The following is an 18,263-nucleotide window of genomic DNA, read 5'->3' on the forward strand; positions in this document are numbered from 1 at the left end:
TATATATAGGGAGAACATCTTTTTAAAAATTCGTCTCAAGAACCACTGGACAAGGAAAGTACAAATTTACATAAAAGCTTCCTGACAAAATGCAGATTCCAGTTTGTGAAAATCATCCCCCCCCCACCCCACCCCCCCACCCCCGGGATAAGATGTGGTCACAATAGGGGATCAAAGTTTTACATACGAATATATAGGGAAAACCTTTAAAAATCTTCTGAAGAATCACTGGACCAGAAAAAAGTTTACATATATATGAAACCTTCCTGACATAATGCAGATTCAAGTTTGTTAAAACCATGCCCCCCCCCCCCCCCCCCCCCCGGGACATACTAATATATAGAGAAACTCTTTAAAAATCTTCTTCTCAAGATTCATTGCGCCAAAGAAGTTTACATTTACAAGACAGCTTCCTGACATAGCGCAGATTCAAGTTTGTAAAAACCATGACCCCCCGGGGGTAGGTTGGGGCCACAATAGAGACCAAAGATTTACATGCAAATATATGTAGAAAATCTTTAGATATGGACCATGGTGACTCAGGTGAGCGATGTGATCGATGGACCTCTTGTTACATGATATAAAGAATCCCAATTTGTTAAAGTATCTGACGATTTTAAAGTAATTTTCTTAGTAAGATTATAAAAGTTTTATTTTAAAAGTAAATAACTGCAAGTATGTTTATGTGCATGTAACGGAATCATGATCCGGTTTTTAGATTTGTCATCTTAGATATATGTGGACTGCATTCAAAGAAACGAAGGGGTTTCAGAACAAGCTGGCTGTCATCTGGAAGGGACCTGGATGGGCCCCGGGAAAACCTCGAACTGGACTTATGGAAGATATTCCAGATGCAAGTTACTAGTTGTTTTTTATATAACTTATCGAATTCTTCTCGCCAGGCATTTGCAAGATATTATTTGTTCTTGTTTAGATTAAGAACTCAAAGTCAAATTTAAGACGAAATCTGATTTACATAAATTGGCTAACTTGATGTAAGCCATATTCTGTCTGGAGATTTTACGAGTGATCAAATATCATATATTGTAAATGAACCATGCTCTTTTTAACTATTAATAACCTCTTTGAAAATCCCTCGGCGATTTTCTGATAGTGTGTAATGGCCTATTGCTTATTTTATTTTCTGATATTTAACAATACGTCACAGGGAATTCATATCAAGGCATATCACTCAAAATGTTTTATTAAGAAAAACATAATAACAGCATCGGAAATAAACTTACGAGCTGTTTCATTATGGCAGGAAGAGACATCGGCTATTTCCTGATGTCGAGGTTGTAAGGAATACTGGATATTACAAATGAGAGCAAACCCGTTCGCTGTAGGTAGATAAATGAGACTCTGCTGTGTATGTGAAATACTACAGTGGTTGATTATATATCCCCCTCGCAAGACAATGGAGTATTTTACATAAACAAGTCTCCAAACTACCAATTGAATCCATTGATGTAGATTACATCTGCGGTGCATGCATTATAATATTGCTGGTGGTCGTCAGGGATTTTCTACACCATTTTGGGAATGGGGCCTGGGCCTTTAGCATTGGGAATTTTAACGCCATTTTGTCCAAATTGGGAATTTTAGAAATTCACAGTTTTACAACATATTTCTTAAAATACGCTTTTTTTTCGATAAAAAGATGAACATTTTCTCTTCATTCATAGAAGTTTTTCTTATCATAACATTCTGTTTTTCATTGCAATCAGGGTTAAATGACACTTAAACCTATTTTTCAATGATGCATGGACTGACGGAACACCAGCTTTCAAATTTTCAAGTGACCCTAGCTTCTAGTTCTCAGATGGTTCTTCAAAAATGTCAGGAAGAGAAAATAGACCGCATTTCCCCCATTTTATTTGCAATTCATGGCTAATAATATTGCGTATTTATACTTTTGAATACTAGATGGATTTTTTTTTTCAATTACAGTTGAATTAAATTTAGATTTAATCATGGAGTTACAATTACATATTGTATTGCTTTGAAATTTGACATAAACAGCCTAACCATATATAAATTATTTTTCAAATCATGATCTAGTTCATCATGAAACTCTCTGTGATACTATCTATGCCAATATACTTGTTCAATCAGTAGGAAAAGCACCAGGCTTGGGAAGTTATATTTTCATATCCAATAAAATCATTTTGTAAAGTAAATATATCTCTAAATGTACATATGTTAATATTAATGATAAAAGTAAGCTAAATTTGAACTAATGCTGCTTTATACAATGCAGCATACAATATCACAACATTTCTGGTGATTAGACTCTCCAAACGAAGTGTGCTGCTTCAAAGATTAAAACAATTATTTTCACACAAAGTACACTAAAAATACATTCTAAATATATATGATATTTACCTAATAACTCTCAGATAGGTTAAGGAAGTGGGTACAATAAGTGAAGCAACAATATAGCACGTATTAATCAAAGAAAAAAATGGAGGAAATTCGGATTTATCGAACAGTTGCCGATATTTCTAGATTGTTTTATAAAATGAACTATGATGGTAGTGCTGCTGAATTATATTGAATCATTCCACTTTCCCCATGACAATATTGCAAAACAAGGCAATTTTTTTATTTGACTTGAATTGGGAAATTTTGTAGACAAATTGGGAAAAAATACTACTATTTTGCATTGGGAATGGGGCCGAATTTCGGCCCCCTACAACAGGGTGGAAAATCCCTGGTCGTTGTTGTGATACATGTAGAGTACATGTATATCCAATCAATCATAAAGAAATATGGCATATACATTTAATAGATAATATCCTTTTACAGATTCACGCTCCCCAGGAAAAATTTGACAGACAGTTACCGCTGTGGATCAATCTGTATATCTGGACCCACATGTTACTCTTAATTGTATTTTATGGCATCCTGGCTCATTTCAAAACGGTAATGTTCGACAACCTCATGAAAATAATGATTATATTTATAAACGGAATCTACTCTTGTTATCACAATCTCATATTCCAATGATTACCATCAAGTATAAAATAATTTGCTATTTTTGTTGGATAGGAAAATTCTCCATACATCTCTCTGACAGGTGTTGTATTTATCGTGTTCACGTTGTCGAGTTTTGGTGCTCTGTACGACCACAGGTAAGTGGAACCGTTATATGTATAGTTCTCGGTCGCTATGGACGAAATTGTCTAGTAAAAGCCTTATATAAGAGACTTGTCAAGGAAAAGCATCGCCTTATACAACAGATTTGCGTCCTAACGATCCTTTGTCAAACCTTAAACCACGGCTTTCATTATATAGAAAAAAAGCACCCGAGCAGATAAAACGTAATGTCTGTCAAGCAACCCTAAGCAACAGTTAAGCGCGATTGCAGCAACTGAGTTAAGTGTTTTGTGGCATAGAAACTCGCACATGTTTAGTATGTAAAAGACAAGGGTTTTTATTTACTTTTCATGAATGAAAGACGCATACATGTATATAATGTTCCTAGCGAAGAATCAATATATGTGTTATTGCATGATGCTTCACATTTTATCATGGGGTATTTAGAAGCTATAGAGTTTTCATCTATCTTAACGAGAACCATGATATTGGCGAATCAAACACGGGTACAGAGAGGGTGTGTAAAGAAAACAGTGGTATATAGAGGGTGTGTAAATAAAACAGTGGTATAGAGAGGGTGTGTAAACAAAACAGTGGTGTAGAGAGGGCGTGTAAATAAAACAGTGGTATATAGAGGGCGTGTAAATAAAACAGTGGCATAGAGAGGGCGTGTAAACAAAACAGTGGTATATAGAGGGTGTGTAAAGAAAACAGTGGTGTAGAGAGGGTGTGTAAACAAAACAGTGGTATATAGAGGGTGTGTAAATAAAACAGTGGTGTAGAGAGGGCGTGTAAACAAAACAGTGGTATATAGAGGGTGTGTAAATAAAACAGTGGTATAGAGAGAGCGTGTAAATAAAACAGTGGCATAGAGAGGGTGTGTAAACAAAACAGTGGCATAGAGAGGGTGTGTAAACAAAACAGTGGTATAGAGAGGGTGTGTAAATAAAACAGTGGTATAGAGAGGGCGTGTAAATAAAACAGTGGTGTAGAGAGGGTGTGTAAATAAAACAGTGGTATATAGAGGGTGTGTAAACAAAACAGTGGTGTAGAGAGGGCGTGTAAACAAAACATTGGTATAGAGAGAGTGTGTAAACAAAACAGTGGTGTAGAGAGAGTGTGTAAATAAAACAGTGGTATATAGAGGGCGTGTAAACAAAACAGTGGTATATAGAGGGTGTGTAAACAAAACAGTGGTGTAGAGAGAGTGTGTAAACAAAACAGTGGTATAGAGAGAGTGTGTAAACAAAACAGTGGTATAGAGATGGTGTGTAAACAAAACAGTGGTGTAGAGAGGGTGTGTAAATAAAACAGTGGTATAGAGAGGGTGTGTAAACAAAACAGTGGCATAGCGAGGGTGTGTAAACAAAACAATGGTATAGAGAGGGTGTGTAAACAAAACAGTGGTGTAGAGAGGGTGTGTAAATAAAACAGTGGTGTAGAGAGGGTGTGTAAACAAAACAATGGTATAGAGAGGGTGTGTAAACAAAACAGTGGTGTAGAGAGGGTGTGTAAATAAAACAGTGGTGTAGAGAGGGTGTGTAAACAAAACAATGGTATAGAGAGGGTGTGTAAACAAAACAGTGGTGTAGAGAGGGTGTGTAAATAAAACAGTGGTGTAGAGAGGGTGTGTAAATAAAACAGTGGTATAGAGAGGGTGTGTAAACAAAACAGTGGCATAGAGAGGGTGTATAAACAAAACAGTGGTGTAGAGAGAGTGTGTAAACAAAACAGTGGTGTAGAGAGGGTGTGTAAATAAAACAGTGGTGTAGAGAGGGCGTGTAAATAAAACAGTGGTGTAGAGAGGGTGTGTAAATAAAACAGTGGTGTAGAGAGGGCGTGTAAATAAAACAGTGGTGTAGAGAGGGTGTGTAAATAAAACAGTGGTGTAGAGAGGGTGTGTAAACAAAACAGTGGTGTAGAGAGGGTGTGTAAATAAAACAGTGGTATATAGAGGGCGTGTAAACAAAACAGTGGTATAGAGAGGGCGTGTAAATAAAACAGTGGTATATAGAGGGTGTGTAAACAAAACAGTGGCATAGAGAGGGCGTGTAAACAAAACAGTAGCGGGGGCGTGTAAATAAAACAGTGGCATAGAGAGGGTGTGTAAACAAAACAGTGGCATAGCGAGGGTGTGTAAACAAAACAGTGGCATAGAGAGGGTGTGTAAACAAAACAGTGGCATAGAGAGGGCGTGTAAATAAAACAGTGGTATAGAGAGGGCGTGTAAATAAAACAGTGGCATAGAGAGGGTGTGTAAACAAAACAGTGGTATAGAGAGGGCGTGTAAATAAAACAGTGGTATATAGAGAGTGTGTAAACAAAACAGTGGTATAGCGAGGGTGTGTAAACAAAACAGTGGTGTAGAGAGGGCGTGTAAATAAAACAGTGGTATATAGAGAGTGTGTAAATAAAACAGTGGTGTAGAGAGGGTGTATAAACAAAACAGTGGTGTAGAGAGGGTGTGTAAACAAAACAGTGGTATAGAGAGGGTGTGTAAAGAAAACAGTGGTGTAGAGAGGGCGTGTAAACAAAACAGTGGTATATAGAGGGTGTGTAAATAAAACAGTAGCGGGGGCGTGTAAACAAAACAGTGGTGTAGAGAGGGCGTGTAAATAAAACAGTGGTGTAGAGAGGGCGTGTAAATAAAACAGTGGTGTAGAGAGGGTGTGTAAATAAAACAGTGGTGTAGAGAGGGCGTGTAAATAAAACAGTGGTATAGAGAGGGTGTATAAACAAAACAGTAGCGGGGGCGTGTAAACAAAACAGTGGTATATAGAGAGGGCGTGTAAATAAAACAGTGGCATAGAGAGGGTGTGTAAACAAAACAGTGGTGTAGAGAGGGCGTGTAAATAAAACAGTGGTGTAGAGAGGGCGTGTAAATAAAACAGTGGTGTAGAGAGGGCGTGTAAATAAAACAGTGGTATAGAGAGGGTGTATAAACAAAACAGTGGTATAGAGAGGGCGTGTAAATAAAACAGTGGTATAGCGAGGGTGTGTAAACAAAACAGTGGTATGCCTGCTATGTTTATATGTTCTAATTGACCATATATCTTCGTTGCTTGCATTTTAAAAGGAAAATTGAGTAAAAGTAATCCCAAAACTCTACTATGTCAGTCCCGGTAAACTAATCTCCGTAACCCAGCTGAGAACAAAGGGAAAATAATTTCATTGAATGTAAGAAACATTTCTTGATGTCAGAGTTGTTTTTTAAAATAAGAATAGCAATCATCAATGTCACAAGTTCTCATTTATTGCTTGTAGCTAGGAGCGACCTACTTCCCGGTTTTATATAATCATCTGTCAAACAAAGCTAAATAGGACCCAAATCACCAATCTCATAAAATATCCCCAATGTCGTAAAATGTCTTCAATTATATTCCCTTTTTTGCAGATCCCGCGCCTCACTACAGGAGACTGTGCGGTGCTTCGTCTTCCTACTGATTGTAAGAGGCTTTGCTACACCCTCTGCCGTCTCCTCCTCTCCAGGACTTTCTTTAATTGCTCTTTACCTAGCTTCTTTCGCCATATGGTTCTTTGTTTGCGTCAGACAAATTTCGGTGAAAATTAAAGCAAAGTCATCATAGGGGCGAGCGCCGGTGAAAACCAAGCATTCTGTGATACACCGTTATATATGTTAATCAATTCATCATTAATCTACCTCGATTTGTATTAGTGGATAGATAGAAAAATACTGATACATTTACTAGTCAAGAATTTCGATTCAGAAATATTAGTTATTATGCAGTTATTGATTACATGTCTTCTTCTCAGGAAAGTACATGTTACACAAGTGGCTTCACCATGTTCATTTAGGTGATTTATAATATCCCGATATGTATTGTATTATAAAGCTTAATATCCCGATATGTATTGTATTATAAAGCTTAATATCCCGATATGTATTGTATTATAAAGCTTATGTAGAAGTAAATGCGATTAAATTTAGACTATAGAAAAGCACCCTGGCTGTATCGTTTTTTGTTATGATTATAGAGCCTCCCGTGGGGATCTGGGATTATAGATTATCAACAACTTGCAACGCTTATATTCCATTATGCATGTGGTCTCTATGTGTCTAAACTTATTCGATGCGGGAGAACATGTACTGCGTATAATATATATATATATTTAAATCAAGGTAAGCTACTGACAAATAAGTTGATGCTACAGATGATTCAACAAGGGATGCTTACTCTTCCTAGGCACCTGATCCCACCTCTGGTGTGTCCAGGGGTCTGTTTGTCTGATCCCATCTCTGGTGTGTCCAGGGGTCTGTTTGTCTGATCCCACCTCTGGTGTGTCCAGGGGTCTGTTTGTCTGATCCCACCTCTGGTGTGTCCAGGGGTCTGTTTGTCTGATCCCACCTCTGGTGTGTCCAGGGGTCTGTTTGTCTGATCCCATCTCTGGTGTGTCCAGGGGTCTGTTTGTCTGATCCCACCTCTGGTGTGTCCAGGGGTCTGTTTGTCTGATCCACCTCTGGTGTGTCCAGGGGTCTGTTTGTCTGATCCCATCTCTGGTGTGTCCAGGGGTGCGTATATATATCAACAACGTTTTATCTCTCAACAATTCTCACTTTCATCCATGTGTCGATTCGACATTTCCCAGTGAACTCGAGATGAATGAAAGACTCTACAGAGTCTTCCATAGCTACTTCATATTTAGATATTTCATTGAACATACATGTATAGAAGATTACAGCAAACTAACTACATAACTTCATGACAAACTGGATGACGTCAGCCTCTCCATGTATAGAAGATTACAGCAAACTAACTACATAACTTCATGACAAACTGGATGACTTCAGCCTCTCCATTGTCAACTTACCAATAGCTACGATTTTGTTATGGAGAATCATTACATGGTCATACTTTAACACATGATTTTGTTATGGAGAATCATTACATGGTCATACTTTAACACATGATTTTGTTATGGAGAATCATTACATGGTCATATTTTAACACACGATTTTGTTATGGAGAATCAGTACATGGTCATACTTTAACACATGCACGTACAGTATAGTTATGGGGGAAAGGAGCATCAGAGGGCCTTAATAGAGAAAAGAAAACTACGAATTAACAGCAAACTCACGAAACAATGGTAAACGTAGCTATGTCTATTAGAATTCTGGGTCAATCGATTTCTACTAATGAATTGCTTGGTCAAGGGAGTGCACCGAATCTTTATATGAAATATTCTAAAGATGTATTGCATATGTCCATTTCGTCATTTACCGTCTGGTGAGTATACCATAAATTATTTTTCTTTTTATAGAAAAGATGACATAAAACGACTATGACCGCTGAGTGAAAACGTCACATGAATGCAAAGTACAAAATAACTTGTCAATTGTCTTTGTCCATGCTAGGTTATTTAATTAAATCTCACAACAGGAGGTAATGATTAACATCTGATAGTGATGCAGCGCGAAGTAATAAGACTACTTTTGACCGGTGAATATGACTTGCTTACCAGCATGCGTTTGCAGTGCTATATCTTCCTCCCTTTACGTAGTTTGTGTACCGAATGTGGAGGCACTGGTGATTTCATTTTTCCTTAACTATTAAATAACATGATACTAAAAACGTGATGAAAAATGGATCATTAGAATTGTAAATACAAAGGTACTTGTTTTGGTAAATTTAGTAATTAATTATAACAATAAGTACAGTCGATAGTATAGTGAAATGAACATTACTCCCCTTCAAAGTATTCTCCGCGTCTTCAAATACATAATTTTAATATCTGAATCCATCTCTAAAATGCGTCACGGTACGCTGATTTAGGTAGACCTCTGAGGCATTAACTGATGGCTGAGCCAAGGGCTTGTCGGGACTTGTGACGACGACCAGATAAGAAATTTTTAAATTTGGGAAAAGGGGAAAAGTCGGGCTAGATCTGAAGAGTATTGTGGGTATGGCAAGACGGTAACCTTCTCCGACTTCAAAAACTGCTTCACAAGCTCAGATGTGTGTGATGGAGCGTTATCATGAAGTAGACGAACATGCCTAAATCCTGACACAGGGCGTCGTTTATGATAATATTGAGCTTATTTAGTATAACATCTCGGTAATACCGACCTGCAACACTTTTGCCCTTCGGCACTGGCATTTGTACAGCTATACGATTACATGAGATGAATATGCAATAAAAAACCTTTTTGAGCTTATGGTTCTTTTGGCAACTACGGGTCTTCTACCGTGTTTAGTTAGCCATGTTTTGTTTCTTACTGGTTCGAAATAGTGAACCCATGTTTTGTCCCCTGTAACAATGTTTGCAAATTGTCTTTGATTGAATTTGGGAAACATTTTGAGCAATTGCTTAGCGGTTTGTACTCTTACCCGTTTTGGTCATCTGTCAATATATGCGGTATCCATCTGGCATAAATATTTCGTACTTTCAAAATACGTTTCAAAATGAAATGCACCTGCGATAGCGATATGCCAACAGCTTTGGCAATATCACGAATCGTGTATCTGCCATCACTTTCAATCATTTCCCTGACTTTTGCCTTGCCTGTTACATTCACAGGTCGGCCATATTTTGTTGCATATTTGACAGACTCTGTGCCAGTCAGATATTTCTTTCTCCGCCTAAGAACTGTCTCATAAGATACCTCATCAGACCCATAAACTTCCCTCATTTAAGTGAAAATCTGCATTACCGAATGCCCGAGTTTTGTGCCAACTTCTATATGAGCTCTAATTTCTTCAATATTTTCAACCCGTTTCCCAACCATTTTTACATCAGTGGTAAACGACTGTCTCTATTGATTGACTGATTGAATATTGTTTAATGTCCCTCTCGAGAATATTTCACTCATATGGAGACGTCACCACAGCCGGTGAAGGGCTGCAAAATGTCGGCCTATGCTCGGCGCTTATGACCTTTGAACAGGGAGGGATCTTTATCGAGACACACCTGCTGTGACACGGGACCTCGGTTTTCGCGATCTCATCCAAAGGACCGCCCCATTTAGTCGCATCTTACGACAAGCAAGAGGGTACTGTAGATCTAATCTAACCCGGATCCCCATGGGGGGGGGGGGGGGGGGGCTCTATTATAATGACTATCAGTTTAAAACTATGCTGAGCGGAAGGCTCGTGTTTATGTCGTTGGAAAGGTATTGAATAGAGCTATACAAGAGGTATTATCATCCTCAAAATCGTGCAAAACTTTATCGCGCTGTGGTACAATACACATTACATATCGAACAACCCTCGTATAGAGACTTGTCATTATCTCCGATCACTACCGTAAAAGACATCACAGATTTCTAAAAATCGCATATACAAACATTTCTTTGAATTAATCATTTTCATAAAGTATCAACAAACTCAAATTTTCACTGTTGTTGACGCTAGGCCTTAATGCTCGCTCGCGTACACCGCCGGTAGTTTTGTTGTTTGTTTTTCCGCCTTGATTTTGGGTAAGGTTGGGGTCTTGTATCGCTTCTGTGTGAATATTCTTGTAGGTACAATGTATCTTAAGGCATCTTGTGTAAAGAGACTCTGTGTTTTCAAAATGTTCTACAAATCATTATTTGTAAATTCTTTCGACCGATTTATTAACGGGTTATAATCGTTAAAAATCATAAATTCTGAATTGGGAAGTTTTTAAATTTTGGTTTTATTTGATTCACTGTACAACAGTATAACGAATGCTTTGATATATTGACCGGAACGGTACATCAAATATTTATTATTTTAAAAGAATAATTCAAATGGCTTCGGGATTTTCTGCGTCGGGGGAAATTTCTTAGGACGGTACGTAAGTTCTTACAGGATGGGAAAGTCTGTACTCACAAAACTTACAGGATGGGTTAAATCTGTGCTCACAAAACTTACAGGATGGGTACATGCAAGTCCGTACTAAGAAAACTTACAAGACGGGTAAGTCCGTACTCACAAAACTTACAGGATGGGTAAGTCCGTACTCACAAAACTTACAGGATGGGTAAGTCCGTACTCACAAAACTTACAGGATGGGTAAGTCCGTACTCACAAAACTTACAGGATGGGAAAGTCTGTACTCACAAAACTTACAGGATGGGCAAGTCCGTACTCACAAAACTGTGATGATCATGAAGAGGTATGATGTAGTCTGATCTCCGTGATTTTCAGACGTACATTATCCCTCTTCTTCTTTTCATCCTTTGACTTTGTGTAACTATATCTCTGACCAGACATCTACCTGTGTGTTACTTGTCCTCATTTACCATTGTTCTGATTATAATGGTTTGAGAGGAATCATTGAACTTGATTATGAATTATGCTTGCAGCGTGGAATTTTTGTTATCAATACTTATTAATGTAAAACTGTCCGGTAGTTTATTCATTATACGCATGCATACTATGGAACGTGACTGGGAACGTTCAAATGTACCCATAACATGGACTATAACTAGGAAGAATTGTTTTAGTACACTAAAAATGATGTAAGACTTTCATTTTTCATAGTTTTTAAAACTTAGGGGTCATCTTTAAAGTGATAAATTTATAGAATTACGGTACATAACAGTCACCTAAATGTATAATAATAATAATAAATTCATTTTGTAAAGCGTAAAAATCCATATTGCTCTAAACGCTATTTAGAGAAGAATAAGATAAGTAAAACAAGTTGTGTAAGAACACGTGACTGGTAGGTGAAGATAAGGAGTCCGATAGGATTCCATAACATAGTATTTCATTTACACAGACTAGCTATAATGAATTGTAAACAGATGAGTCTTTAGTTTAGATTTAAAAATACAGAGACATGCAGCAGTTCTATCATATGGTAGAGTATTCCACAGTTTAGGGCCAGCCACACTAAGCAGTGCTGTGAAGATATGATACTAAATTAAAGGGACTGGTTCACGATTTTTAAAAACGATACTTTTCATTTTTGATGTTAAATATTAAACATTAACTCATTTAATGTTGACAGCCAAAATTTTGACCTTCTGAATGAAAGAATAAAAACAATATTTTAGCCTTCAATCTGTGTTATGTAAACAAAGACTAGAGACTTTTAATGTATACAAACGAGTGAAATATTAATTTTGTAATGTATAGCATAATAATTTTGCATAGTCACAAATTTTAACTTTTAGATGTCACATTTTACCCAAAGAATGCTTGAAATGTGAAAGATATAATAATCTTAGATCAATATTCATTTCTTTTAAAAATTTCGTTAACAATAACATACTGCAATCTTTGTTAACAAAACAAATAATAAACTATCTAAAATCAGCTTCTATGGTAATGTGTAACCTTAATTTTTATGTGAAATCTTTTAAACACTTTAAACAGTAGATTCTGATCATTAAAAGTGAAAAACAAAATTTTGGGGAAAATCAGTCCTTTTAAAATAAACTTACCAACATGCCAAATATCAAAGGCCTTATATGTCAAAATACAAAACATAGTCCAGACAAAAAGATCTATCATTTAACCTTTACATAAAAGGTCAAAGTTCAGGGTGTATTGATCACGTGACTTAAAGATCAATAGGAGTAATTTACTCCTTATGCTGAACCAGTGTACCAAGTTTGGTGCCAATCAAGCAAAGGATTCTTAAATACAGGAGATAATATATTACTATGTCTATTTTCATCGTTGACCTTTGAATATATGAACCCAAATTTCATAAGATTCATGTACACCTTTAAAAGATGTACCAGTGTACCAAGTTTGATGTATGTCAATCAAAAGGTTCTCAAGATATTGGAAAGACAGTATATTCCCATGTCCAGTTTGACCTTTAACCTTTGACTATTTGACGTCAAAATCAAAAGGGGTCATCTACTCCTTAAGATGTACCAGTTTACCAAGTTTGATGTCTCTCGGGCAAAAGGTTCTTAAAATATTGTGCAGACATCATTTTACTATGTCCAGTTTGACCCTTAACCTTTGACTATGTGACCTCAAAATCAATGGGGTTCATCTACTTAAGATGTAACAGTGTACCAAGTTTGATGGTGTATCAAGCAAAGAGTTCTCAAGATATTGAACGGACAGTATCTTCCTATGTCCAGTTTGACCCTTCACCTCAAAGTCAATAGCGGTCATCTCCTTACGATGTACCAGTTTACCATGTTTGATGGCTGTCGAGGAAATGGTTCTCTAAACATTGAGTGGTCAGTATATTCCCATGTCCATTTTGACCATGTGACCTCAAAATCAATAAGGTAATATATTTCTTATGTTGTACCAGTCTACCTAGATTGATGTCTGTAGAGCAAAGGGTTCTCAAGATATTAAGCGGACAGTATTTTCCTATGTCCAGTTTTACTCTTGACCTTTGACCATGTGACATAAAAATTTATAGGGGTCTTGTAATCCTGACAAGGTACAAGGTTACCAAGTTTGATGTCTGTCAATCTAAGGGTTCTCAAGATATTGAGCGACAGTATATACTTATGTCCAGTTTGACCTTTGACCATAAGACATCTAAATCAATAGGGCTCATCTTCTCCTAAAGATGTACCAGTGTAATAAGTTTGATATCTGTCAAGCAAAGGGTTCTCTAAACATTGAGTGATATGTATATTCCTATGTCCAGTTTTACCTTTGACCATGTGGCCTCAAAATCAATAGGGGTCATCTACTACTCACAATGTATCAGTTTACCAAGTTTGATGCCTGTCAAGGAATGGTTTCTCAAGGTATTGAGCGGACAACATCTTTACGATTAAATGAATGGTTTTCAATATATTGAGCGGACAACATGTGGTCTACCGACCGACAGGTGCAAAACAAAATGCCCATCTTCTTTGAAAGGGGGGGGGGGGGGGCATTAAAATGTTATGGCCCGGACAGACTTTGCCTGAGAGGCAGAATTCACACCAAAACAAAATATACCCCTTCTGGGAAGGGGAGATAATTATCGTAATTGCATGGAAGTTTGCTTTGAAGATTATCAAGTCGGATCAGTCATTAATTAACATCATGTCTAACAATATTTATTTACTACAAATAATTCGGTTAATCAGTACAAATCTTCTAATCGGTTAGCATTTGTTCAACCGCTTAATCGGTTAGTCGGCTAATCGTTGCCATCCATAGTATTTAATGCATGCGTTCCCAGTCCCAGTTCCCAGTCAGGCCCGTAGGCAGGATTTTTCAAGGGGGGTGTTACATAGACTCGCAACGCGAGTCTATCACCTCGCACCGCGAGGTGCCACTACGGCAGGGGGTCTAGGGTATTTGGTGCAAAATCCTGCAATCTAGCAATTTCCTGGCACTTAATTTGAATTTTGGAATCATGCCTTTTTTACTATGAATTTTCATGATTTTCATAAAAAATCCCGACTTTAATAGTCACAATTCAAACAAAATGCCGACTTTAATAGTCACAATTCAAACAAAATGCCGACTTTAATAGTGCTTAGTAGTTTTCAAGGGGGGAGGGGTTCGTACGAACCCCACGAACCCCCACCCCCTGGCTATGGGTGTGCCAGTCCTTTGCAGACCAACCACTGGCAAGAAATACGAAATTCCGGAATTGGTATCCATTGCAACACCCCAAAAGACAAGTTAGCAAATGCAGCACTTAAGTTCGAAATTATTAGCTTTGAGATTGCATTAATGGACCTCAAATCTAAATGTACATTTGCTTCAATCAAGGAGCAAGAAATGCATGTATGTAACATTATGTTGAACGAGTGCTTATGTAGGACATATAAAGTTTATGAAATGAGGTTCACGTTTTTCAAACTGTTTCTCGTGCCTTGGCGAGGGAAACATTTAAACCCGTCATCGAATTTCATATGTCATAAGTACGCCAAATTAGTACCGATATATATTAAAAATGTGCTCAGCCAATAAATTACATTTGCTTGTTTATATGTTACAAATTATAGGTGGAATAATTGAAGCAAATTTAACCGTCGGTAATAGTAAACTAAACTTTGTAGAACTGGCTCCATATGTATCATTGTTTAGTGGTCTCAAGTACGAAAAACGTAAATTTCCAATTCTAACGAGAGGATAATATATACAAGTACATGCACCTATCATGAATTAGATATATACAAGAATAGATATGGGTTACCCCGTATCCAAGATATTCGACTTTTAATTTACTTGAATTTTCACTATGCCCAGCTGATCTCTAAGAAAAGACTGCACTTGTTATGAAACTGGTGTATAGTCCTTCATGTTCGTAGCAAATACCGTCACCAGTCTTTTGTCACTAGCAAACAGTACACACACCGGTGCTTGCAAGACATATGAAAAAATGGATAGATGGCACAACTACGGTACAAAGATATTTATGCTTTTTTGTCGAATGATAATGAAGGAAATCAAGGAAGTTGGGGATTAGCAAATTTATTAAAATACAGCAGAAAAGTATAGCTTTAAAAATACTACACGAGAATGCGTATACCTATTAATTCAACTTATTGGGGCACATACTTTGCGCAGGCTTAATTTTTGCTAAAAATGATCATTTTTATCACAAAATTTCCCTATCAAACCAGTCTTATTTCATCATTCTTCCCAAATTTTTCCTTTTATATCTGTACGGAAATTCAAAGCAAAGACATGAAAAAATTGAAATCTTTCGGAATAAATACAATTGTACTCTAATTTTTACCATGTAACAAATTAATGTGAACTTTAGAATGGCAAAAACAAGAAGGATTGATGTAATCTACACTTTCTCCAAATTTTGTGTATGGTATAACCTTAACAGCAAAGAAACCCTTAAAAAATAGACATGTATATGTCACACTGAATACATTGCAAATATCTTCAGACTGGTGACCTTCACCTTTTAATTGTGGTGTTGAGTGTTGTATACGCATTCCGTCATTAAACAACGGGAAAACCCCACATAAATTACTGATTAACAGTCTCTCTCAGAAGAAATTGTATGATAATTAACGAACAATATTCATCAAAGTAATATAATTGTTGCAATAGTATAATAAATCGTGAAAAGATTTTCAATCGAAGATTGACCTATATATTTTCGTTCAATACACTGAGGAGGCAGCTAGCGTAGGAATATGAACACTTCTTATATACATTTCTGGGGAAAAGTTATTTTTCTTAAAAACATTTGACTTTAATTTTGTTTTCTCCCACGTATTACATACACATCGATATTCTATACATTTGTTGTAATCCTGTATCTGCTGATCATGAATGGAACTATATTTTTTCAGAGCAATTGTGTGAAGAGTACCTGAATCCAGTAATATATCTTGAATAGATAGTATGCACTGATCGAATATATTAAAAATTAATGAAAATAACTTGCCCTACTCGTGCTTAAGGATATGCACATGTGCAATGAACCAGTATATGGCAATGGACAATGTAAGGTATTGATGTCATCCAGTGGCGGATTTAGAGAGGGCCTAGCCCCCCCCCCCCCCCCCCCCCTAACATTTTCAAATTTAAGGTAAATCGCGGTATCATGTTTCGGAAAATGTACTAAACGATTACAGAAGCAATGATTTCTTCCACTCCCGGAGAAATAAATCATAAAATTCTTTGATTTTTTGAATTACTTTATTGGGAGAACTTAATTTTTTCCATAAAACCCTTAAAATTTGGGCCATTTATTAATTTCACCTTAGTATTAAAATGATAGAAAATAGTACAAATGACTTAATAGGAGAAATATTTCAAGCCCCATAAAATTTGTAATATCCAGGAGCTTCCGGGGGTTTCCACCCCTAGACCCCCACCAGGGCTTCGCCCTGGACCCACTGTTTCATAAAGTGGCGCCCCCCGTAACCACAATTCCTGGATCCGCCCTTGTCATCAGATTGATTGGTTTAGATCTCAGATGTGTTGAATTAGTCATCACTTGAGGGTATTTCACATAAAAGACAAAGAAGCAACTTCAATGATTATTACACAAATGCTTTGATGTACGCCTGAACAGCTGGACCTATTTTGTTATGTCGCTATAAATAGGAGTGTAGGAGTTATGAGATTGATCACTATTCGTTATGGTCGTCTTTCATATAAACCAACGAAAAACAAGAGAAATAAAGCATTTCAATTTGTAAGACATCATTCTTGTACAGCACCCAGGGATATATGGCGGTGTGTGGTACATTAAATAGTGTGTAGGGTACATTGAATCCCAGTTTTCTGTTGACATTGTTTCCGCGGGTCAGGGCGGACACGCCAAGATGTCCGGAGTCTTGTCTGTACTGGATAAAACATTTAAATTTTCTATGTTTCCTCCTAGGCACCTGATCCCACCTCTGGTTTGTCCAGGGGTCCGTGTTTGCCCAGCTATCTTTTTTTGTATTGCTTATAGGAGTTATGAGATTGATCACCGTTCGTTATCTTCACCTTTCATTATAACAAATTCATATCCAGCTTTTTTAGTTTATCGTATACTGAGATGAATACATAACCCATTGTCTACTTTTATTAGGCCACCAGACAGATACTTTGGATTAATTGTTCGTTCAGCTATTGAGACACGGAACATCCGTTTTTAAGGTCATCTCCAAGGACCCGTGCCATTTCACACCTGATGCAGAGCGTTAAAACAGGTAGTGACAGTTCCATAGCCAAAGTGTAAGCATCAGGTGTGAATGCACGGGTCATCGGAGATGACCTTAAAAACGGATGTCCCGTGTCACAGTAGGTGTGGCACGCTCAATGGCCGTAAGCGCCGAGCATAGGCCTAAATTTGAAGCCCTTCACTGGCAATGGTGATGTCTCCCTATGAGTAAAAATACTCGAGAGGGGCTTTAAACAAGATACAATCAATCAATCAAGTTTGTTAAATTTCAGTCGTAAAACTCCAATTATTCCGTCGTAATAAATATTAGATTGCATATTGTTTAACGTCCCTCTCGAAATAAGTTTTAATGTTCTAAGCATGTACATGAATGCATACGAAATCAAATTAATCAGGGAATATCTAACTTGCATGTATTTCTCCTCTCTCGCTCGCTCGCTCGCTCGCTCTCTCTCTCTCTCTCTCTCTCTCTCTCTCTCTCTCTCTCTCTCTCTCTCTCTCTCTCTCTATTATATGATAGTATATTAGCATAGTATACAAGCAACACGTATATTCCTTGAACACTCTAGCTATTTCCTTGCTTCTGTACTTTAGATCTAGACAACACAATTGTCAATTCCAACTTTATCGGATCACCACAATTAAGACACAGTTCGTTTTCCCGCAAA

The 18,263-nt window shown here is 37.2% G+C and overlaps 1 protein-coding gene across 4 annotated transcripts in view; it reads left to right on the forward strand.

Annotated features, from left to right (window-relative positions):
• LOC125645945 (alkylglycerol monooxygenase-like) overlaps positions 1 to 7,062 on the forward strand; it is a 33,385-nt gene extending 26,323 nt beyond the window's left edge. For 2 of the 4 annotated variants that reach the window (XM_048871965.2, XM_048871963.2), the window contains exons 8-11: positions 719 to 853; positions 2,809 to 2,925; positions 3,052 to 3,134; positions 6,494 to 7,062. In XM_048871965.2, coding sequence (XP_048727922.1) covers positions 719 to 853; positions 2,809 to 2,925; positions 3,052 to 3,134; positions 6,494 to 6,686 — 528 coding nt within the window. In that variant the 3' untranslated portion in view covers positions 6,687 to 7,062. The remainder of the gene's footprint in view (positions 1 to 718; positions 854 to 2,808; positions 2,926 to 3,051; positions 3,135 to 6,493) is intronic. The other 2 variants (XM_048871966.2, XM_056141760.1) reach the window with 2 other exon arrangements.
• The last annotated feature ends 11,201 nt before the right edge of the window (positions 7,063 to 18,263 follow it).

Source organism: Ostrea edulis, chromosome 6 (genome assembly GCF_947568905.1).
Source record: "Ostrea edulis chromosome 6, xbOstEdul1.1, whole genome shotgun sequence".
Taxonomy (NCBI): domain Eukaryota; kingdom Metazoa; phylum Mollusca; class Bivalvia; order Ostreida; family Ostreidae; genus Ostrea; species Ostrea edulis.